Source organism: Podarcis pityusensis (genome assembly GCF_964106645.2).
Source record: "Podarcis pityusensis genome assembly, chromosome: 8".
Classification (NCBI taxonomy): Eukaryota; Metazoa; Chordata; class Lepidosauria; order Squamata; family Lacertidae; genus Podarcis; species Podarcis pityusensis.
In genome coordinates, this window is record NC_138033.1 from 9,305,649 (window position 1) to 9,330,221 (window position 24,573).

Consider the following 24,573-nt stretch of genomic DNA (forward strand, 5'->3'; position numbering starts at 1 on the left):
GGGAGCTGCGTCTTGCCGTTTGCACCACTCCTTTGCCTCCAACCCACCCTGCGTCTGAATAAGCTGCATGGCATAGACTACACTCCCAGGCAAGAACAGATTCTGGCGGAAATCTCCGTCCTACGCATGGAAGTCCCACCGGGCTCAGCATCCCGTGTGCTTAGGGCTACGGCCACAAGGAGACTCTTGCTGCCAAGATTTTGGTTTCTATGCGAGGAGCAGCAAGAGATGCCCTTTGGCCAAAGAAGCCCTTCACACCCACTTCCTCTTACCCAGGCGTCTGGTTTGAGGCTCGCAACCCCACGCAACTGCCAAATCAGCAAAAAAAAAAAAAAAAAAAAGCAAGAAAAGGAAAATAGCTGTGGCTGGCTTCAGCTAATCAGCCGGCGGCCTTCGGCAGAAAGGCCCAGCGGCAAGGATTCTGGGAAGCCCCCCAAACTGTTCTGGGGCAAACAGAGTAGGCCATCGGCCAGCAGGCTGGGTCAGGATCTCCAAGTGGCCCAGAGAGGATAGGAAAGACTCTCCCGTCAGCATTTTTCAGGAGGGATTCAAATGCATGCTGGGAAATTTGGGCCCGCCAGGGTTAAAACACTCTGTCACCTCAGCACAACAAATCCACTTCCTGAGACTTCCTGAGGCTAGGAAAATGCAGCGAGAAGTGTGGGGTGAACAAATGAGAAACAGGAAACTGTATAAACGTCCAGCAAGCAAATCAGAGCAAATTGGGGTCAAATGTTTATTGCCTTCTTTTTTTTTAAGAATGAATGCTCAATAAGACAGGATGTGGTACAATCTCCACATAAGATTTGTGCAAGCAAATCAGGTAAAGGGACCCCTGACCATTAGGTCCAGTAGTGGCCGACTCTGGGGTTGCAGCGCTCATCTTGCTTTATTGGCCGAGGGAGCTGGTGTACAGCTTCCGGGTCATGTGGCCAGCATGACTAAGCCGCTTCTGGCGAACCAGAGCAGCGCACGGAAACGCCGTTTCCCTTCCATCCAGAGCGGTACCTATTTATCTACTTGCACTTTGACGTGCTTTCGAACTGCTAGGTTGGCAGGAGCAGGGACTGAGCAACGGGAGCTCACCCCCTCGCGGGGATTTGAACCGCCGATCTTCTGATCGGCAAGTCCTAGGCTCTGTGGTTTAACCCATAGCGCCACCCATGTCCCATGCAAATCAGAACGAATGCTTAATAAATAGGTAGCCTGGAGGAGTCCGGTGTTCACAATATTATGCTAAATAGACCGACAAAGATGTCAAAGGGATGAGCTGTGGTCCTTTCTTGGTTTACCTTCCACGGCTCTGAGTGGCTTGCAGTACTGCCCATCATCTGTGGTGCCAAAGAACAAGGGGACGTTCCAAACATCCCGTCTCCCGAAATGCTTATCCGATCTCCACATGGCCCACCCATTTCCACTGCAAGAAGTGAAGCTACAGGGAACCAGGCAGAGGGCCTTTTTGGTAGTGGCGCCCGCCCTGTGGAACGTCCTCCCATCGGATGTCAAGGAGATAAATAACTATACGACTTAGAGAAGACATCTGAAGGCAACCTTGTATAGGGAAGTTTTTAATGTTTGATGTTTATTATGCTTTTATACTCGTTGAAAGCTGCCCAGAGTGGCTGGGGCAAACCCAGTCAGATGGGCAGGATGCAAATAATAAAATTATTAATATTATTACAGTGGTACCTCAGGTTAAGTACTGAATTCGTTCTAGAGGTCCATTCTTAACCTGAAACGGTTCCGAACCTGAAGCACCACTTTAGCTAATGGGGCCTCCCACTGCTGCCGCGCCGCCGGAGCACGATTTCTGTTCTCATCCTGAAGCAAAGTTCTTAACCGGAGGTACTATTTCTGGGTTAGCGGAGTCTGTAACCTGAAGCGTATGTAACCCGAGGTACCACTGTATTAAAAGCAGGACAAGTGCTCCTGCCTCTTTGCAGAGGAGGGCATTTCACCAAGTGCTACAGCTTCTCGCACAAGCGACACTTGCTGAGATGCGTCTGGCCACCCTACTCCTTGGCCTACCTTACAGGGGTGTTGTAAGGGTTACCGAGAGAACGAAGGTGAAGCACTCTGGACCCTCGAAACAGGTCGGCGTTGTTTTCGTGAGCGGCAAGAGACGGAGACACGCTTGCACATGCACGCACGCACACTGCCCAATTGGCATTTGGCAAGGCTTGCAGGGCCCGTTCCCACGCTCGGAGGAAAACCCCCTCCCCAGCCGAGCCATCGGGAACCAGCCACTCGCATAGAAAAGGGAACAAAAGAAGCTGGAGGCTGGGGACAAGAGGGGCTTTGAGAGAGGGGGACACCCGAGACAATGAACAAGGACGTGAGGGAAGGGGGGAAAGGGGCACGCTCACGAAGGCAAGGCTGAATGGAGGGCGAGAATAGGGGTCCCCCTCCTGCATTCACTGCCCTTCCCTCCTGCCCCCTGCTCTTCAATAACGCCAGAGAGGGACTGGCTTGCGGGGAGAACCAGGGCTCTCTCTTTGCAGCCAGCGGAATGGAGAGAAAAATAAAGGACGGGGGTTTTTTGGCTCAGCCACACAGATGCAGAAAAAGGAGAAGCAAACAAAAGCTCGATCGGAGCCTCATCAGCTAGGCCCTGAAACTGTTTTCAACACCTTGGTCCAGAGCCAGGGAAAGGCAAGGAAGGAACTATGGAGTGTGTACAGAGTATGCTTCTTCACATACAGAGATCATACAGGAACCCAGATGTCGGGAATTAGGGCTCCCAGCACTGAGAAGATTAAACTCCACTTGGAAAGGCAAAGCCGCAAAACAAAGCCGTGGATCGAGACGGAAGAAAGCTATAGATGGATTTTGAAAGCTCTGGTCCCAAGGAGGAGATTGAGAGGGGACCAATCCCAAACACCCAATGTGTATTTCCCCAGACAGCTGACCTCCTGGACAGCACAGAGCTTCTCCTGTAAAGTCCTGGGAACTGTAGTTTGCCCCGTGGAACTACCACATCCAGCATCCTCAACAAACTACAGTTCCCAGGATTTATTTTGCTTTGGACGTATGGGACGGATGTGATCACGTGACTTCATTTTGTAAAGGTAGTTTCCTGAGCAGAGGAATCAGACATGATCCGTTGTGCGACTCACCTCTCAAGGCCAGTGTGGAAGGCGTCCGGGCCTGCGGGTCGTTCAAGGAGTTGAGGGGAGCGCTATCTTGCAGCCAGATCACCCGCACTGGTTCTGGGGGGCCCTGAGCCCTGCAGCTGAGGTTGAAAGGGGCGTTGACTGTGACCTCCAGATCCTGGGGCTCTTCAGTGAAAAAAGGGAGACCTGGACACAAAAAAGGGGGGACAAGAAGGAACAGACTCAGCAAGCAGACACAGAAGGCTCCCTTGTGATGTGTAAATGTGAGGTTCTTCAAAGCGGAATCGAAGCAAACGTTAGTTCAGGTTTCCCTCAGATTGCTGTTTGTGCTGATTCAGCTTTGAAGAGTGGGTTTTCGTCCCTGATGGCGCTGTAATTTTTATTTTTTGTTATTTTACGTACAAGTTATTACCATTATCTCAAGTGGTTTTTTTAAATACATACTTATGTTTCAAAGTGTTTCAGAACGGAAATCGAACAAAATTAAATACTGTCTATAAAGCAATACAGGTACAGATCCATAAAACATCAAAATCTATTAAACAGGACTCTGCTCACTCAATATCATTCGCTCAAGATTCCATGTCTGCTAACACACCTGTGTTATTTATTTTGATTTATTAGTTTTATATACTGCTCTTCATCCAAAGATATGAAGAGGATTCACAGGGTAAAAACACAAGGTAAAAAAAAAAAAAAAAAGTAAATAGCTGAAACCAAAACAACAAAACAATACCCCCCTCCCACAAACACATATAAAAGGCTGTAGAATATTAATCAGCCAAAGGCCTGGTTGAAAAGGAATGCTTTTGTCGGGTGCCTACAGGCATATAATGAAGGTGCTAGGCGAGCCTCCCTGGGGAGAGTATTCTACAGACAGGGAGCCACCCCGGAAAAGGCCCCGTTCTTGTGTTGCTGCCCTCTGGACCTCTCGTGGAGGAGGCACACAAAGAAGGGCCTCAGATGATGAGTGCATTGTCCGGGTTGGTGTATATTGAGGTATTGTGGTCCTGAGCCATTTAAGGCTTTATAGGCCACCAGCACTTTGAATTGGGCCCAGAAACTAATTGGCGGCTTGGGACATATTCAGTCTACAATCAGGCACAGCCACAGGCTCCCTCCCTCTCAGCAATCACAGATCCCAACAATCCACAAACTACAACACTGGCAGGCTTCCGCTGTGACGCTCAAACCCAGTCTTATCTAGGGCTCCTCCAACCGCAGTAGAAACCCCACACAGCTCACCCAAACACTCGCACAAGGTCATCATCTATGGCTAAGGAACCAAGGTCTCACCCTAGACAAAACATCTTCCATTTATATTTACAGTACTTGTTGCGTCTGCGTTCTTCAAAGCTTTCACGTTGGGAAAGTTTTGAAAGAAAGAGAAGCTGGCTGCAAAGCCAGTTTGGGCTCCAGAGCCTCTTTTCTCTGTCACCACCCTCCTTCTTCGACCCTGTGATGAACACTTGTGTAAGATCCTCTCGGTGTGATCTGGTGTGTGCACATCACGCTCAGACAAACAGCGTTTACCTTCCAGCTTCAGGTAGGCTTCATCAGAGAGGACTTCAGATCCATTCACCAAAGCCGCACACTGGTAGTTCCCCATGTCCGAGAGCTGAACAGAAAGGATGCTGTCAGGGAAGAGGAGAACAGCAACACAGGGAGTTAATTTGGCTTCTCAGTGCCTTAAAATTCATTCCTGATCTGAGGAGAGAGAGCAGGGTTGTGGGCACCCTCCTTAAACAAGAGTATCTCTAGCAGTGACCAGAGGAGGAATGACCGCCGGGAGGAACTCAGAGAGAAGAAACACCGTGGTGCATCAATCGGACGCCTTCATTTGCTCTGGCTGCAACAAAACATGTCTCACTCGTATCGGTCTCTACAGCCACAGCAGGTCCCACAGTTTGACTTCACTCCCAAAGGCTCACGCCAGTCGGATGCCAACAACCTCTACTCCTGATCTGGACCACTCGCTCAGGCGAATACTACCAGGCTAGGCTCCAGGCCTGTTCATGAGAACATGAAAAGAGCCCTGCTGGGTAGGAACACAGGAAGTTGCCTTATACCAGGTCTGACCATTGGTCCATCTGCCTTGTCTGCATGGACTGGGAGTGGCTCTCCAGGGTTTCAACCCGACCTGGAGACATCAGGATTGAACCTGGGACCATCTGGATGCAAAAATGTTCTGCCTTCCCCTCAGGATCAGTCTGAAAGTTCATCTAGACTAAGGTTACCAGACGTCCCTGTTTCCCGGGGACAGTCCCCAGATTCACAAATCTGTCCCTGGACAAAATCCGTCCCCGGAGTGTCCCCGGATTTTTATTTTAAGTGTTGTAGATTTATTAGTAGGGAATAAATGTTGTGTGATTGGTTCAACAGCACAAGACACATCATATGGGGACTTCTGGCGAGGCAAAATGGCGGGCAGCGAGTAGCTCCTGAAGCCATCCAGAGCCAACTGCGCTATCAGGCTGGCTCCCGGCTGCTGAGACTGCCGCTGCCACTACCGAGGGAGAACTGGGGATGCCCAGCGTGTCAACTGGGGGAACCACTGACACCCCACCCCCACCCCCGCAACCCAAATTGAGCCAGGAGCGAGAGCTGCCCAATGGCGCTCCTGGGCCAGGAAAACCCCAGAGCTGACACAGAGAGAAGGAGGAGAGGAGAAGGAGAAGGAAGAGAGAAAAAGAGGAAGAAGAAAAAAAGAGGGGAGTTTCAACCTTGCCACGCCGCTGAAAAGGAGAAGTAGGAGAGCACCAGGAGGGCAAGGACATGTGGCCAAGCCCAGGCCCGACCCGAGCCTACTCCATGGCGGCTAGCTCTCCAAGAGAGCAGGCCAGGGTCCAGAGGAAGGCCGCGCGACAGAGGAGACCACAGAAGAGAATATATTACTTCTTCATTATTATTTTTTAAAATACCGTATTTTTTGCTCTATAAGACTCACCTCTTCCCTCCTAAAAAGTAAGGGGAAATGTGTGTGCGTCTTATAATAATAATAATAATAATAATAATAATAATAATAATAATAATATTTTTTTATTTATACCCCGCCCTCCCCAGCCAAGGCCGGGCTCAGAGCGAATGCAGGCTGCGCAGCTATCCTAGAAGCCAGAACAGCAAGAGGGATCACTGCTTTCGCTGCGCAGCGATCCCTCTTGCTGTTCTGGCTTCTGGGATTCAGAATATTTTTTTCTTGTTTTCCTCCTCCAAAACCTAGGTGCGCCTTATGGTCTGGTGCGTCTTATAGAGCGAAAAATACGGTAACTTTTTCTTTAATAACTTTTCTCTTTCTCTCTTTTTTTTTAAAGTGTCCTTTTCTTTGAAAAAAATCTGGTAACCTTAATCTAGACCACTCACTCCTGAGCCACCCCTTCTCTTCCAGGGTGCCTCACTCCAGGAGGCTAAGCACAGGGTGTGTGTCCAAAAACCCCCATTTCCATTAAACATCAGGATACAAAACACACTATGAGTAATACCATTAAAATCCACGGATATAAACTTGGGTCCCATATGCACCAAAAACCTCTTACGACGTTTGAGATATTTGTTAAGAGAATTTGGGCATACACAACCAACATTTTCAACTCAACTTGAATGCCATGGCAGACCTTTCAAATGTCCCCATTTTCCAGGGTTTACAAAAGCCGCCTCGGTTTCCGATTTGATTTCAGAATGCCCTGCTTTCCCTTAGGATGTCCCTATTTCCACTGGAGAAATGTTGGAGGGTATGCTGTGGCAAATTGTACAGGGGCCCAATATTTCTGATTTTAAATATTGGGGCCCCTACCCCTCCGGGTTATGGTTTATCGCTGGTTAGGGATTGTTTGTGTTTTGGTTTGTTTATGTCACTGCAGAAAGGCCGACAACCTCTCTGTTTGTTTATGGGTCATGATTCTTCCCCCTTCCATCCTCAGACTCCTGAATCCAGAAGACCAGCTGCCAGTTTCCTCCTGGACATCGCGAGCAGCAGCAGCAGACAAAACAAAGCATCTTACTCTTGTGCTAGTTGTGTGTGTGTGTGTGTGTGTGTGTGTGTGTGTTTATTCTACAGAGTTCTTTAAACCCTTCTGTTTGTTCCAGCTGAGCATTGTGTCTTTTGCTGTTTATCAAACTCGAGATGAATGTATAAGCTTTTTAGGAAAGGAAAGAAACAAGTTTAAAGAGCCCACGCAGCTAACGAAACAAAGGCAGAGTAAAAAATATATAAAAACCGTGGGAACTGTTGGAGATTCCAGACTGTTGCTATTTTGCGGGTGGAATTCAATCGCGTATGGGCAAATTCAATTTGCACAATAACAGCGAATTTGGCGCTGTTGCACAACAGGCCTGCTTCCCCCAAGAGAAAAAAATAGGGACTTTATTCAGTATAATCCAGTAATGGATTATCATTACCATTTTGTGAGATGGAGCATGGGGTTGGGGAGTGGACCACCAGAAAGGGAACCATTATTACTATGACTATTTATTACATTGATATACCCCCTTTATCTTCCAAGGATCTCCAGGTGGTGCAGGTGGTTCTCCCCCCCCCCCCCATTTCACCCTCACAACAACCCTTTTCAGCAGGGGGCCAGTCCACTGTACCTCAGACCTTGTGGGGGGCCAGACTATTTTGGGGGGGGGGGAATGAACGAATCTATGCCCCACAAATAACCCACAGGTGCATTTTAAATAAAAGGACACATTCTACTCATGTAAAAATACCAGGCAGGCCCCACAAATAACCCAGAGATGCATTTTAAATAAAAGGACACATTCTACTCATGTAAAAACAAGCTGATTCCCGGACCATCCATGGGCCGGATTTAGAAGGCGACTGGGCCAGATCCGGCCCCCGGGCCTTAGTTTGCCTACCCATGGGCTAAGAGATGGTGACTGACTCCAAGGTCAGTCTCATGCTCTACTGACTGAGCTATCCTTCATGTGCTTAGAAGACACGGGTGCAAGCTGTTTCCCCCGGTTGTGCTCCTTTCTCAGGGAAAACCCACTCTTTAGTGCTAAATTGGAGCAAATGCTAATCCGGCGAAAACTGGAATTGTGGGCTAAAGAGCCCTTTCCCCTGGGCTATTGGGGGGGGGGACGGGGGCGGAGCAGAGAAGCAGCAGGAGGGTGGATGAGCCCTTAGCCTGCCTCTTGGATAATCCAGGACTTCAGACATCCAGTTTGGGCCGCGGTCCTGTAAGCTGCCCCTGCTCCTTTCATCCCCATTCAGTTCCTACTTTGCCTGGCCTGCCAGAGGAAAGGGCAATGAAAGAAGCAGAGAAGAAAAGCGTCATGCGAGGGCAGGAGAGGAAAGCTGCCAGCCCCACTCCTCCTCACCAAGTTATGCTGCTTCGGGGTTGAGCAACTGGAAATATTTCCCAATGTGTCTCTCTCTCTCACACACACACACACCCTCAGAGAAAGCCAGCCAGCTCCCCATCTCTCCACAAGGAAGATGGCTCGGCTGTTCACGTGGAGGAAAGCAGGGGTGGTGGTTTAAGTCAAACAGGCAACACCCATTACCGCTTCAACTTTCCTCCGCTCCCCTGTGGCACCGTTTCCTCCTGTTGCGCAACTGACTGACTGGCTCTAGAGCACAGTTTTGGTCGCCTCGCGTCAAAAAGGATATCGGAATACGGTCAGAAAAGGGCTAGCCAAACAGTCAAGGCAACTTCAACGTGGGGAAAGGTTGCAGCATTTGGGACATTTTAGAGAAAAGGCGAGGAAGAGGCGACAGGATGAAAGTTCATGCAATTATGCCTGGCATCCACGACAGGTGGCCATTCAACCTCTGCTTAAAAACCTCCTGAGAGACTCTGTCCCACTGCCAAACCGCTCTTACTGTGAGAAAGTTTTTCCTGATGTTTAGTCGGCTTGTAACTTGAATCCATTGGTTCGAGTCCTACCCTCCAGAGCAGGAGGGTACAGTCATACCTCGGGTTGAAGGAACTTCGGGATAAGTATTTTCGGGTTACTTCCGGGTTTCGCCGCTCGCGCATGTGCAGACGGTCAAAATGACGTCACGCGCATGCGCAGAAGCGGTGAATCGTGACCCAGAGATGCAGGTTGCGTTCACTTCTGGATGCGAACTGGGCTCCGGAACAGATCCCGTTCGCATCCAGAGGTACCACTGTAGTTCCATCTTCCCCGTGACAGCCTCTTAGTTTAGACATTTGAAGATGGCTCTCATATCTCTTCTCAGTCTCCTCTTCTCCAGGCTAAACACACCCAACTCCCTCGACCGTTCCTCATAAGGCTTGGTTTCCAGACCCTTGGCCATCTTGGTCACCCTCCTCTGCCCACCTTCCAGCTTGTCAGCATCCTTCTTAAATTGTGGTGCCCAGAACTGGACACAGGACTCCAAGCGTGGCCTGACCAAGGCAGAACAGAGCGGGACTATGACTTCTCTTGATCACTAGACTTCTGTTGATGCAGCCTAGAACAGCACTGGCTTCTCTTTTTTTGCTGCTGCATCACACTGTTGACTCAATGTGCCAACAGCTTCTCAATGTGTATTGTACAGTGAGTTAAAGTACAGAGCCTAGGGTTTGCCGATCAGAAGGTCGGTGGTTCGAATCCCCGCGACGGGGTAAGCTCCCGCCGTTCGGTCCCGTCGTTCGGCAGCGGGAGGCCCCATTAGCTAAAGTGGTGCTTCAGGTTAAGAACAGTTTCAGGTTAAGAACAGACCTCCGGAACGAATTAAGTACTTAACCCGAGGTATCACTGTATTGTTTTATGTACTGTGGCTTGCCGCTGTTTTATTGATTACAGTTTGGATATTATTTTTTGTAACTGTTGAGTGGATTTCTGTTTAACTTTTATATGTTGATATTATTATTTTATACTGTTCTAATGATTGTTGCAAGGGACGCGGGTGGCGCTGTGGGTAAAACCTCAGCACCTAGGACTTGCCGATCGCATGGTCGGCGGTTTGAATCCCCACGGCGGGGTGCGCTCCCATCGTTCGGTACCAGCGCCTGCCAACCTAGTAGTTCGAAAGCACCCCCGGGTGCAAGTAGATAAATAGGAACCGCTTACTAGCGGGAAGGTAAACGGTGTTCCATGTGCTGCGCTGGCTCGCCAGATGCAGCTTGTCACGCTGGCCACATGACCCGGAAGTGTCTGCAGACAGCGCTGGCTCCCGGCCTATAGCGTGAGACGAGCGCACAACCCTAGAGTCTGGCAAGTCTGGCCCGAACAGGCAGGGGTACCTTTACCTTTACCTTAATGGTTGTTGAATGTTACTTTTTTGATGTAGGTTGCCTATTTCAAAGTTATGTTTTACAACATATGTTTACAACATTTTTGTATTGCATTAGATTGTTATAAGATGTACATTTTTTGTTTCTTCAGCTTGTAAACCGCCTTGAGTATCGTAAGATAGAAAGACGGTATACAAATTAAAAATGATGATGATGATGACGTTGATGACTTGTACTGAGCTTGCGGTCCACTAAGACCGCTAGATCTTTCCAACGCTGAGCCCGCCAGCCCACCTACTGTGGCTTTGGAGATGCAAGGTGCTCACCTCAATTCGCTGGTGGTCATCCATTCTTCATCATCCAAGGGAAACTGCATCTGGTTACTGTCCGCCAAGTCCAGGGCGGCTCCGTCCCGCAGCCAACTGATCTCAGGCGGCTCGCCAAGGGAGAGGGCGGAGCAGGAAAGCTTGATGTCCTTGCCCAAGGAAGATGTCAGGTTCGAAGGGCTCTCTTGGAAGAACACGGCTGGAGGAGAGAAAGAGATTGCGTTGGAGCACCTGAATAGTATCGTGCAGAAGGAAAATGAGACATAGGGATGGGTCTAGGATAGAAACAGCGATGGGAGTCTAGCCAATGGGAGTCTACCTTTGTTGTGCAGTTTCTGCTGCACACTGAATAAGTGCCTCTTTAAGAAGTATGTAGAGTCATACCTCGGGTTACAGACGCTTCAGGTTGTGTTTTTTCAGGTTACGGATGCACCGAAACCTGGAAGTACCAGAACGGGTTACTTCCAGGTTTAGGCGGTCGCGCATGCGCAGAAGCGCTAAAATCGCGCTTTGCACATACGCAGAAACACGAATCGCAATCCGCGCGTGCGCAGATGCGCCGCTGCAGGTTGCAAACATGCATCCCGCACGAATCACGTCCGTAACTGTACCTGACACCTGAGATGTACAGTGGTACCTCAGGTTACATACGCTTCAGGTTTCATACGCTTCAGGTTACAGACTCCACTAACCCAGAAATAGTGCTTCAGGTTAAGAACTTTGCTTCAGGATGAGAACAGAAATCGTGCTCCGACGGCGTGGCAGCAGCAGGAGGCCCCATTAGCTAAAGTGGTGCTTCAGGTTAAGAACAGTTTCAGGTTAAGTACGGACCTCCGGAACGAATTAAGTACTTAACCTGAGGTACCACTGTATATATTTTACGACCCACCCTACAGCATTGTTTCGACCCGATTTTCATAGCTATTTATCTACCATCTGCTGGCCTTTTGCATCAATAGCCGACCTTTCCCCTAAGGCAGGCATGGCCAAACTTGGCCCTCCAGCTGTTTTGGGACTACAGTTCCCATCATCCCTGGCCACTGGTCCTGTTAGCTAGGGATGATGGGAGTTGTAGTCCCAAAACAGCTGGAGGGCCAAGTTTGGCCATGCCTGCCCTAAGGAGATCGAAGAGGCATTTATGGCGCCCCAAAGCTTTACCTGCACCCCATTTCATCCTCACAACAAGCCTGTGAGGTAGGCTAAGCGGAGAGGCTATGGCTGGCCCAAGGCCACCCAATAAGTTCCATGGCCAAGTGGGGATTTGAACCCTGGTCTCCCAGGTCTGAGTCCAATACTCTAACCACTATGTGACACTGGCTCCTCTGAATGTTTTAAAATTGCCCCCAGACCATGTGGTGAAGGGCAAGTAAGAAATTAAAATAAGAATAATATTGGATACAGAGTGGTGCTGATATAACACCACGGTTGCAGGTTTGAACCCCATATGGAACAGCTGCCTTACAGGGCGTGGGCTAGATGATCCATAGGGTCCCTTCCAACTCTTCAATTCTATGACTCTGTGATGATGATGATGATGATGATGATTGCCCCCTTTTCCAATTCCCAGGTATTAGCCCATATCCAGAACCTCTATTCACTGAAACCAGGTTTTAAACTCGTTTAACCTTGCCGTTGTCTGCCCACCTGTCCTGGGGGCGCCTGCAATTTTACATAAATAAAATTGAGTCCTGCTACAAGGGAAGGGCGTTCGGGCTGCAGTAGGCCTGAGAATGAACAACTTCCGACTTGGAAAGCATGGCTCTCATCGTCACACTCCAGGAGTCCGGTTGCGTAAAGGGAAAAATGCACTGCGCATGCTCAGAGACCCACAAGATGCCTCACTCTCTTATTACAATACAGTGGTACCTCGGGTTACATATGCTTCAGGTTACATACGCTTCAGGTTGCAGACTCTGCTAATCCAGAAATAGTGCTTCAGGTTAAGAACTTTGCTTCAGGATAAGAACAGAAATCGTGCTCCGGTGGCGCGGCGGCAGAAGGAGGCCCCATTAGCTAAAGTGGTGCTTCAGGTTAAGAACAGTTCCAGGTTACGAACGGACCTCTGGAACGAATTAAGTACTTAACCCGAGGTACCACTGTATATTCCAATGGCTGTGCTTTGGCATCGCAGAACGGTTCAGTGGGGTCCAAGCTCTGGGTCAAATTAGGCTATGAATATTATTTAAAGGGATGGCCACTGACCAGGAAAAAAATGAGAACTCAAGCCAGCTCTACTGCCAGTAGCAAGAGTCTGGGTTGCAGGAATCAACAAGAAAGGTTGTTAAGCCTGGAGACAAAGATTGATTGATTGATTGATTAACTAACACACATACATATCTCGCTTAATATTTTTAAACTCTTATCCATTTGCCACCTGCTATCGTCTGTAGCAGATCATCTGACTGCTTCAGGGAGCAGGAGCAGCTAGTTTTAAAAGTTGGCAACTCTTTAGCATCACTTTCCTCCTTTTTTCCTTTTTGCAAATCTTGTCTTCTGTAATGTGCCAATTTGGGGCAGCGGGAGGGAACGGTGACGTTCAGATCTGGCTGGCCAGGCCGGCTGCGGACGATGACTCTCCTCGCCTCTCCGTCACCAGCTGCCAAGGGATAGCAGCTGCACCAGCCCCACCCGCTTAATGACGGTTCTTATAATTCCCCGGTCCATCGAAAAATACCCACCCAAGCCCTAGTGTGGGCCAGGGTAGAGCAGCAAACACTCTGCAAGCTTAGAGGCCTGGAGGGTGGGGGTGGGGGTTCTTCTGGTCTCAGTAGCAGTCTGCTAAAACCCCTTATTAGCTTTTGACAGTAAAGCTTCACCAGTTGGACTTCTGCCATAGCGGCAGAAATTCAACAGGTGAAGCTTCTCTTCCCAAATCTCCAGTCAATTCAACAGAACAGATTTAAACTCCCTGATTACTTTCAAATCTCCTGGATACACTAAGGCAGCTGCATGGAAAAAAAGGAAAGGGCGGGGGAAGATACCGCTCCTACACCTTTAATATTTGTGTAGGCGATTTCAGCAGGTGTGCTATAACTTGCCTGACAAGCTACACCTGTTGAAATCCCCTCCATAAATATTAAAGTTGTAGAAAACTTACCCTTCCCTTGCCTAGGACCACCCCAGTTATCTATTTGTTGCGGTTATATTTTTTTTAGGCCTTTATTATCCCCCCAAACCCATAAAGTAAATCAGATAAGTTTCTTGTTGGCAGAAATACATGGGGTTTTTTTTAAATTAAAACATTTCTACCCCACCCTTCTAGCGCAAAAAACCCCGCCCAGTGCAGCGTGCAGCATTTCAAATGGCGATTTCAGAAACACAGTGACAATAAAGCACATTGGCTAAGGGTCAGCGGTTGAAACCAAGCACACAAAAAACATCAAAAGTTTGCCGGAATAAAACGGATTCACTCTGCCCACAGTTTGATTAAACTGGCGCGGGGAGAGCTAAACCACCCACATGCAGCCGAACTGAACCAATACTGTACTATGCACCGAGAGGAATGCTGCAAATAAACAGATTTATGGGGCAGCAATCCTGTCAATGCCAGAAAAAACTCTTTTATTTTTCTCTATCGTGAAGCAACAACCAACACTGTGGGAGCCTTGAATGGCGGGGGGCGGGATTCCCTCATCCAATTCCAGTTTCACTGCCTCCTTTTCCCTCACCGTCTGGGAAGTGAAAGGAGGGGAAATCACTCTGCCCGCCATTTCAACAACAGTTTAAGGGGTTGCAATCTCCGGGTCAAGAGCCCTTTGGAGTTTCTGGGCAGCAAGGATGCCATCTTTAATCTCTTGTTTCTAGTCCATTTCTCCCCCCATTCCTCTGAGGACAAAGGGACCCCTGACCATTAGGTCCAGTCGTGGCCGACTCTGGGGTTGCGGCGCTCATCTCGCTTTACTGGCCGAGGGAGCTGGTGTACAGCTTCCAGGTCATGTGGCCAGCATGACTAAGCCGCTTCTGGCGAACCAGAGCAGCGCACGGAAACGCCGTTTCCCTTCCTGTCAGAGCGGTACCTATTTATCTACTTGCACTTTGACGTGCTTTCGAACTGCTAGGTTGGCAGGAGCTGGGACCGACGAACGGGAGCTCACCCCGTCGCGGGGATTCGAACCGCCGACCTTCTGATCGGCAAGTCCTAGACTCTGTGGTTTAACCCACAGCGCCACCCACATCCCCCTCTGAGGATACCAGCATATATATATCCTCTGAGTCCCAAAACCAGGATGCACGTTTTCCCAAGCATGCTCCCCATGTGAGATCACGGAACCCCCAAAAAACATGCTTCCACGGTGCCCCAAAATGAAATCGTGTGAGATTTCATTTGTGCTCTTGCAGTACAAACCCGGATGTTCTGGGGTTTTTTTCTGGGACACGTGCGGGGTAGGAATACATGGGGCCACCCCAACCCAATTTTTCAGTGTCAGGTTAGGCAAAGAGGGATTTGCTTCGGTGAGGCCTAAACCGGTTGTTGCCATGGCAAAAACAGGTTTTCCCCTGTTAACGGAGAAATCTGAGGGCTCCCTTGGCCAAAAAACAAGGACACCAGCCAGGAATACCAGAGCAAAACAGCAGCCAGTAGGCTTGGTCTTTGCTGAAGACTGTCGCGACAGGACTCCCACCTGCCACAAGGTGAAACAAGATGGAAGCCCCAAACAAAAGAGAACCCAAACTTTTATTAGCTGCTAATCCCCATGTTACACACCCCCCCCCCAACTACATCACTAATACATCATGGTTACATCATGAAAGGGGAGGTCTAGTGGCAGTAATCTGAGCATCCTGGACCCTGCCCCATGGTTCCCCTTGCCCTCCACCAAACACCCATCCAGTGAAGCAAAAGAGATATTTACATTTCCCTGTTTCCCAGCCAAGTTAATCACACCCTTTTGTCTTCATCTGGGTTTGTTATTTCTGGAATGGCTACCTGTCTGGCACTCAGGTATCAGGATGCCAGGAATTATCACTCAGGCAGAGGGGCTGCTGAGTAGCTGAGCTCACATGTCTATATGAGTTTCCGCTCTTCCTTCTCCACAGGTGGGCGGGGTTTGCAGCACCGAGGGGCTCACCTGGGCGGGTGTCTCCCACCTGCTTGGGCCAGCCTTTGACCCACCCTTGGCCAGGGAGGACAATGGCCGGCCGGCCAGGGGTGGGGCTAAGGCCAAAGAAAAGAGGCTGACCCCTTTGTCCAAGACTCTTTTGGTTTTCTTCCTTCCAGGATTTTCCTGTGAAGTTTTCCCAGTGAGCCAGTACATAGATACATTTATCAGTGAATTCTTACATTTGGTATTGTGCAGCAGAGACCCTTTGAATAGATAGGAAGAAACTGTGATGTAGTGTTTTGTGGGGACAAATCACAAAAGTCACAAAAGCGATTGTGCTGATTTTGGTAGTGGGCTGCATGTGCATGATATCTGCTGGAGGGACAACCCCCCAAAAAACCTATACATAAATTCCTGCAACACCTGCAAGCCTGTTTTGCTGGTGGATGCCAAACTGGGATGAAGAATGGTCAGTGGAGAAGAGGGGAGGGGGGTCTGCTTCACCCTTCCTCCAGCCATGTAACCCCCCCCCCCCAAAAAAAGCAGCATCACACACCCCAATTCCAGGGATGAAGACAAGAGTATCAGACATAAACTCTGGAAAATGTGAGACAGCACAATAGAGCAGGGATCCCCAAATGTCGTCCACAGACCACCATAAACTTCGTAGATAAAACAAGTGCTTTTTTCCCTAAAAAAATGTTTAGGGGTACTCTCATTTTCCTACTCATATTGAAATACTGCCCCCTCAATGATGTCAAACTTCGATTCACAAAATGTTTAGGGGTATGCATACCCCTGTGTCCCCCCAGAAAAAAAGCACTGGATAAAATGTTCCTCCATAAACCGATTTGGTCAAACTTCCACACTAATCAAGCGAGAACATATTCTAATTTCAGGAGGGCGGATCTCCCTCGGCTGCAAAGCAAGGGTGTAGAATCTCTGTGGCGCTTCGAGGTCAAAGAGCGAGAGCGGCACATGGGACATAAAATATACGCCACTAGATGATGCATAATGTGTGCGGAACAGAGGAGGTGGAGCAGCCTGCGCATAAATCCAGTCTGAGAATATCCTGCCCTGCAGCCGCCGTTAACCCTTGAGGAATGAGGGACACATTCCAGGGCCTGAGAAACAAAAGTTGCGTACTTGGAAGAAGCCCAGGCCTCACTCTTGAGCCTCATGCTGCTTTCTCTAGGAAGGATGGGGAAGGGAGGGGGGGAATCTTCTTCTATGCCAAGAGACCCAAATTGGCTCCTGGTCCAACAGAGAAGCATGCAGTGAAATTCTGGCTACGCCCATGTCCCTCATCCTGGTCGTGTTTTCTTTCTTTTTTTCAAGATTGATTGTAAGCATGTTGGGGCAGGGACCTGTCTTTTCGGATTATTCTCAAAAGTGCCAACTATATCAGTGGCACTATACTGGGGTTGGCATCTGACAGCCCTTACTGGAGGCATTTGGACGAAGCATATCATCATCAACAACATTAGTGCTTTTTTTCTAAAAAAAATGTTTAGGGGTAATCTCATTTTCCTACTCTTATTGAAATACTGTCCCTCAATGAGGCCAAACTTAGATTCACAAAATGTTTAGGCCAGGGAATGCGTACCACTGCGTCCCCCGAGAAAAAAAGCACTGATTATTAATGTTGATATTATTATTATTGTTAATGTTAATCTTATTATTTAATTCATGAATTGTCTTTCCGATGAGTCTCATGCGCATACAATAGGAGTGACTGAAAACGGTTTCAAAAGTGTACGAGAAAGAAAATACAGTGGTACCTTGGGTTAAGAACTTCATTCGTTCTGGAGGTCCGTTCTTAACCTGAAACTGTTCTTAACCTGAGGTACCACTTTAGCTAATGGGGCCTCCTGCTGCTGCCACATGATTTCTGTTCTCATCCTGAAGCAAAGTTCTTAACCTGAAGCACTATTTCTGGGTTAGCAGAGTCTGTAACCTGAAGCGTATGTAACCTGAGGTACCACTGTATAGGTTTTTTAATAATACAAAATAAACAGCTTAGGCAGAGACCTTTTCGTTTAGCTGGAAAAGCTTGTCCAAACAGGAACGACTGCAATTGTTTCCGGAAAGTGGAAATTGTGGGCGCCCGCTGCATTTCAACAGGGAAGCTGTTCCACAGAACGGGGGTGTTCACACTAAAAAGCCCTGCTCCGACTTGCCGGAGCAGGGAAGAGAGCTCTAGTGGAGCCACACAAGGGTGGACTGCATGGACCTTTCAACTCTATGACCTCACTGAGCAAATGATGTAAACAAGCCCGCCTCTCCCAGCCCCAGGGAGAAAAAGTTGGCACAGGACGCCTGGGCTGGAGACCATTCGCCTCCCTTTTGAGCCAAGTACTGCAGCGAGAACTGAAACCTCTGTTGTGGTTGTGGAGAGGCGGGCTCGCTCTATCACTGCTCCCTCCGGCACCAGCAGCAGCCCCCGTCCCGCCCCCCAAAAATCCAGTTCCAAGCCCCAAAGATTGCCCCAGTGGTACCCACTGGAGGTTTTGGACTACAACTCCCATCAGGCAGCGCTAACAGTCATAGCTAGGCTTGCCAGGTCAAGAGCAGCCCAGATTTCAAGCCCCAAACCTGAGACCTAGGAGTGGGGCCCTGATGGTGTCACAGGGCAGCCCCTGGAGATGGAAGTTAATTGGGAGAGTGGAGCAGAGGAAGGCAGATCCTCCCAGCTGGCTCAAATCTTTCCTGCCCCCACAGGCCTCTATCATGGATAGAGTTGCCAAAGTCCCTTTGCAGGCCTGGCTCCTGCGCCTTCAACAACAGCTCGGTCTACAGGCTGCTAGTTTTGTCCAGGTGAGGTGGCAACCCTAAACCCAGCCTCAGTAAGGCAACAGAGCAAATGAGGCTCACATATATTTCAAAGAACAGGCAGCCAAATAGTTAAAGGACAGTGGTTTGTCCAGAAAAAGGTGGCAGCCTAAGAAGGGAGATAAAACCTCTTTCCCAGGGCCTACTGGTAATCCTTCTCAGTCCTTGAACATATAAGGCCACAGTAAACAGCAGAGTGTCTCTGGGCATGTGCAGAGGAACCACTGCTTTGTTCTCAGCAGCCCGTATTAGCCTCCGTGGATGCATCTGGGATTAGTAGGCTCAGATATGTGGCTTTCTTCCCCTCTTGTTTGAGGGCAGCACCGTGTAACTCCTCCCAAACCAGACCACAGGTTAGGCCTGTTAAATTGCAGGCATGCAACTGGCCCTGCCACATCACTCCAAAAGGCCACCTAGCCCTGCATTTCTGCCAGAATGTCGCTCCTGGCAACTTCGTAGGCAGAACATGAAAGTCTCGGCCTCCCCTTGCTGCTGGCTCCCAGCTTGTGCTGTTCAGAGATAGCCTGCTTGCGTTCATGGAGGTTCCACTGAGATCTCATGGCTAATTGCTGCTGGCATTCCTCCTTGAACATCTAATTGTGGTTGGGGGTTTTTTAAAGCCGTCTAAGCTAGATGGGACGCGGGTGGCGCAGTGGTCTAAACCACAGAGCCTAGGGCCTGCCGATCAGAAGGTCGGCGGTTCAAATCCTCGCGACGGGGTGAGCTCCCGTTGCTCGGTCCCTGCTCCTGCCAACCTAGCAGTTCAAAAGCACATCAAAGTGCAAGTAGATACAGTGGTGCCCCGCAAGACGAATGCCTCGCAAGACGAAAAACCCGCTAGACGAAAGGGTTTTCCGTTTTTCGATGCGCTTCGCAAGACGAATTTCCCTATGGGCTTGCTTCGCTAGACGAAAAAGTCTTGCGAGTCTTGCGATTTTTTCCGCTCCCCCCCCTTTTTCTAAGCCGCTAAGCCGCTAAGCCTTTAATAGCCGCTAAACCGCTAATCCGCTAATAGGGTTGCTTCGCAAGACGAAAAAACCGCTAGACGAAGAGACTCGCGGAACGGATTATTTTCGTCTTGCGAGGCACCACTGTAAATAGGTACCGCTCCAGTGGGAAGGTGAACGGCGTTTCCGTGCGCTGCTCTGGTTCGCCAGAAAGCGGCTTAGTCATGCTGGCCACATGACCCAGAAGCTGTACACCAGCTCCCTCGGCCAATAAAGCGAGATGAGCGCCGCAACCCCAGAGTCGGCCACGACTGGACCTAACGGTCAGGGGTCCCTTTACCTTTAAGCTAGTACAAATGCAGCTATTGCAGGCTACGTATGATACAGCCAGTTGTCTTCCCTTGCCCTGCACATTAAGCTTCCAGTCTACAGGATTTCATTCCACCAAAGGAATGTGCATAAGGGGAGTGGCTGGGGTAAACTCAGGTATCCTCCCCACGTAGGAGGAAAGAGGCAGGCCTTCGCAATCACTGCCCCACTTGACTGGGTTGCAGCAAATCCGACACACAATTGTTTCCGATTTCCAGAGCATTTTGGCACCTCCTCAAAATCTATTTCTGAAACGCTATGGCTTACGGAGAGCCTGGCGCTCCTCTGTGATGCCAACACATTCCTCGTCCCCAAAGGAGATAGTTTTTAAGCTTAACGTTCGCAAGCTGGCTGACAGATGTGAACACGGATCCAGAATCGATTGCAGCTGCACGCTTGTCATGATCAGCCTTATCCAACCTGGTTGCCCCCCTTCAAGTGCTGGTATAATAATAATAATAATTTATTATTTATACCCTGCCCATCTGGCTGGGTTTCCCCAGCCACTCTGGGTGGCTTCCAACAAAACACTAAAATACAATAACCTATTAAACATTAAAAGCTTCCCTAAACAGGGCTGCCTTCAGATGTCTTCTAAAAGTTTGGTAGTTATTTTTCTCTTTGACATCTGGTGGGAGGGCGTTCCACAGGGCGGGCGCCACTACCGAGAAGGCCCTCTGCCTGGTTCCCTGTAACGTGGCTTCTCGCAGGGAGGGAACCGCCAGAAGGCCCTCGGCACTGGACCTCAGTGTCCAGGCAGAACGATGGAGGTGGAGACGCTCCTTCAGGTATACTGGACCGAGGCTGTTTAGGGCTTTAAAGGTCAGCACCAACACTTTGAATTTGGTAGACTGCTACTCCCGTGGACAATGGTCAGGGGTTTGTAATCCAGAACACCGAGAAGGCAAGAAGTTCAGGAAGGCTTGCCCCCAGTATTTCTGGGAACTTTTATAGTTTCAAATCCGTCCCCTCCACAAACCTGGGTAAGGAAGACTGGGGCCATATTCACCCCATACTTATTCATCCCAGACAACTTGTAGCTCTGGGAGGGGAACAGCGGTTTCCTGAAGAACTCTCAGCACCCTTTGCAAGCTACAGCTCCCAGAATTCTTTGGGGGAAACCAAGACTATCATCAACTGATTCAGAATCTGTGGCATCAGCCAAGCCGCTGAAGTACTGTGGTGAACCGTAGTGTACAGAGCTATGAGCTGCAGACACAGGGACATTTTCACTCTACCCTTTGTGCTTACATCATCATCATCATCATCATTTTTTACTTGTATGCCGCCTTTCCACAGTTAAGAAAACAATGCTCAAGGCAGCTTACAGCATAACAAGCTTTACAAAATTACAAAAATCATAAACAATAAATAACCCACCTCAAAAAAATACACAACCAAATGGGAAACAATTTCGACATAAATCAAAATCTAAAACTAAGAATACAGCATTAATACCAGTTTAAAATGACATAGGTAAGAAATAACAGCAACACACAGGGTGACCTGAGGCCAGGGCTTTTTTTCAGCCAGAGCTCACAAGAACTCAGTTCCTGCCTTATAAGAGAACAAGGGAGGTGTGTTCATTGTGAGTTCCAGCAACCTCTTTTTCTAGAACAATAGTGCAGCCTGCTATATTGTTTGAAAGAACTTAAATATGATGGGAGATTAACCTGCCGAGATTTATATACCACCCACAGAGCGGCGCTTTCTGAGACAGCGGTAGAGGGAAACAGGCGAAATGCTGGCCGTTAATTGTACAGGTGGCTCCTTGGTCCAAAGTTGGGCAGGGTACGTTTCAGTTAATCACAACCCCTGTCACTTCTGGGTGAGGCCAGCCAACAGTTTCATCTTGCTATACCCTTTGGCTAAACACAATGAAAGTGACTTGGCTCCTCATTCTCCTGGAACCTGATATGTTCTGCCAAACGCACCCATTTCCCAGCAAATATTTCAGGTGATCCAGTTTTGCACCCTCCTCCCAGAGGCACGAACTCAAAGGCACCAATTCATTCCGCTTTGACCAACCTAAGGTACAAAACTAGCACGGTGAAATTCCTCCTGCTCTTTCTGCAAAGTCTCATGGGTGGAGTGAAGAACAAGAGCTATGCTAGCAGTTATTTATATAGCCCAAGAAGACGTAGTTTCCCCAGATTTTATTCAGCAGGGAGTACAAAGACATGGGTGGCGGCAGAGAAAGGCTGCAGGCAGCCCACCCTGCGTAGCTTATCATTGTGCTGTTTTGCCTGACAAAAGATTCCAGGTGGTTTGTTTTATACAGCTGTTTTGCAGAGAAGCGGGGTGCAGCGACAGCAGTCTTGACCCCTCCAGTCCCACACTTCCATTTCACCATTCGGAATCTAATACTCCTTTAAAGGAGAAAACAAGACCACGCCCATTTGGTTCTGAGTAATAAGGCGAGTCATGAGCATTCTTTCTGCTACGAATCCCAATCTCAGACATAAATTGGAAAATATGCATCATCCAGCGAGGGGAAGGAAATCCCCTTTAAGCCCGTTGACAACCCTCTCTTAAAAAGGAACGTGGGTTACAGGTGCAACCAACTGATAGACACCACAAAGGTTATGTTCTCCCTCAACTGTCAGAGGCAGAATGCAGGGAATCACAAATTGGGAGAGTGATGTTGTGTTCAGCCCCTGCTTTTTGGGGTTCTCATTGGCCACTGCGAGAACAGGATGCTGGACTAGATTGGGGCCCCTTGGACTGATCCAACTGTCTGTCTGTGTTAAGAAATAATAATAATAATAATAATAATAATAATAATAATAATTTATTATTTATACCCCGCCCATCTGGCTGGGCTTCCCCAGCCACTCTGGGCGGCTTCCAAAAGAATATTAAAATACTATAATACATCAAACCTTAAAAGCTTCCCGAAACAGGGCTGCCTTCAGATGTCTTCTAAAAGCCTGGTAGTTGTTGTTCTCTTTGACATCTGGTGGGAGGGTGTTCCACAGGGAAGGCGCCACTACCGAGAAGGCCCTCTGCCTGGTTCCCTGTAACTTGGCTTCTCGCAGTGAGGGAACCGCCAGAAGGCCCTCGGTGCTGGACCTCAGTGTCCGGGCAGAACGATGGGGGTGGAGACGTTCCTTCAGATATCTTGAGCATATTCTCTCAATATATTATCACGGATATTTATATATCACCACTGATTATTTACATGCCGCCCATCTGACTGGGTTGCCCCAGCCGCTTTGGGTAACTTCCATCAAAATACAGTGGTACCTCAGGTTACATACGCTTCAGGTTACAGACTCCGCTAACCCAGAAATAGTACCTCGGGTTAAGAACTTTGCTTCAGGATGAGAACAGAAATCGTGCTCCGGCGGCGTAGCAGCAGCAGGAGGCCCCATTAGCTAAAGTGGTGCTTCAGGTTAAGAACAGTTTCAGGTTAAGAACGGACCTCCAGAACGAATTAAGTACTTAACCTAAGGTACCACTGTACTAACATTAAAAAACCCCTCAGGCATTAAAAAACCTCCCTATACAGGGCTGCCTTCATATGTCTTCTAAAAGCCATAAAGTCATTTACCTCCTTGACATCTGATGGAAGAGTGGGCGCGGGTGCCAATAAGGCCCTCTGCTTGGTTCCCTGTAACTTAATTTATCGCGGTGAGGGAACCACCAGAAGGCCCTCAGTGCTGGACCTCCGTGTCTGGGCTGGACAATGGGGGTGGAGACATACCTTCAGGTATACTGGGCCCTTGAGGCCGTTTAGGGCTTCAAACGTCAGCACCAACACTGTGAATTGTGCTCAGAAATGTACTGGGAGCCAATGTAGCTCTTTTAGGACTGGTATTATATGGTCCTGGCTGCCGTTCCCAGTCACCAGTCTAGCTGCCACATTCTGGATTAGCTGTAGCTTCCGAGTCACTTTTAAACAGCCTCTCCGAATACCTAAGCAGTTCCACTACTCATGATTTCCCTTCAAATCCTTCATGAGAAGGTTACCTATCATGAAGTCTTTAGATTAAGCTTTCCATTCTCATTCCCAATGGAAATTCATTCTAGGTATAAGGACCTGCATTTCCTCATTTCATTTCTTATTGCCCATTCCACCCACCCACCCTCACCAAACCTAGTCAAAATGTAACTTGAGGACCCCTTGGGGCAGAGACCTATTAATTTTGCTTATGGACTCTGCAAATGCTACCAACATCAATATAACAAGAAGTCTTTGAAGCACCTTAAAGCCTGGCAAATTTAGGGTAGCATAAGTTTTGATAAACCACAGTCCACTTCACGAGACGCATGGAGCGTTATTCTGAGTTGCAACCGATGAAGCAGACCATAGTCCGCAAAAGCTCATGCCATCATAAATTTGTGGGTGCCACCGGGCTTTCTGTTGTTTTTGCCGCAAGAGAGAGTAAGACAACTACCGCTCTGGAATATGAAAATCAGTGGAATAACAGCAAGCGATTTGTGGGGTCGGGGCTGGAGCTTAGTGCTGACCCTTATACCACGGATCCATCCACACAGTCAGAGAGGCCTTCTCCAGGGACCCACCTGACAGCATCAAAGTTCTACCCCAGCTCTAGTTACAATAGCTGTTTTTGCTTGCGTTACTCTCCCCAGAGTCCAAAAAGAATCAGATTTCCCTCTCTAAACTCAAGAGGCGACTCCAGGGAGGCCGAGATGGAGAAGCGGTGACTGATGTGGCCCAGCTGGGGACACCTGGAGAAGGGAGACATTCCTGGAGGCTGAGGCCCTTCAGAAAGCTGGCGCAGGATGGATGA

General features: G+C 48.8%; 1 protein-coding gene across 2 annotated transcripts in view; it reads right to left on the reverse strand.

Annotated features, from left to right (window-relative positions):
* AXL (AXL receptor tyrosine kinase) overlaps positions 1 to 24,573 on the reverse strand; it is a 73,198-nt gene that overhangs the window by 46,770 nt on the left and 1,855 nt on the right. The window contains exons 2-4 of one of the 2 annotated variants that reach the window (XM_081018669.1): positions 10,627 to 10,825; positions 4,647 to 4,747; positions 3,117 to 3,299 (exon numbers count right to left, since the gene is read on the reverse strand). In XM_081018669.1, coding sequence (XP_080874795.1) covers positions 3,117 to 3,299; positions 4,647 to 4,747; positions 10,627 to 10,825 — 483 coding nt within the window. Of the gene's footprint in view, positions 1 to 3,116; positions 3,300 to 4,646; positions 4,748 to 8,940; positions 9,020 to 10,626; positions 10,826 to 24,573 lie in introns of those variants that run through there. The other variant, XM_081018670.1, reaches the window with a different exon arrangement.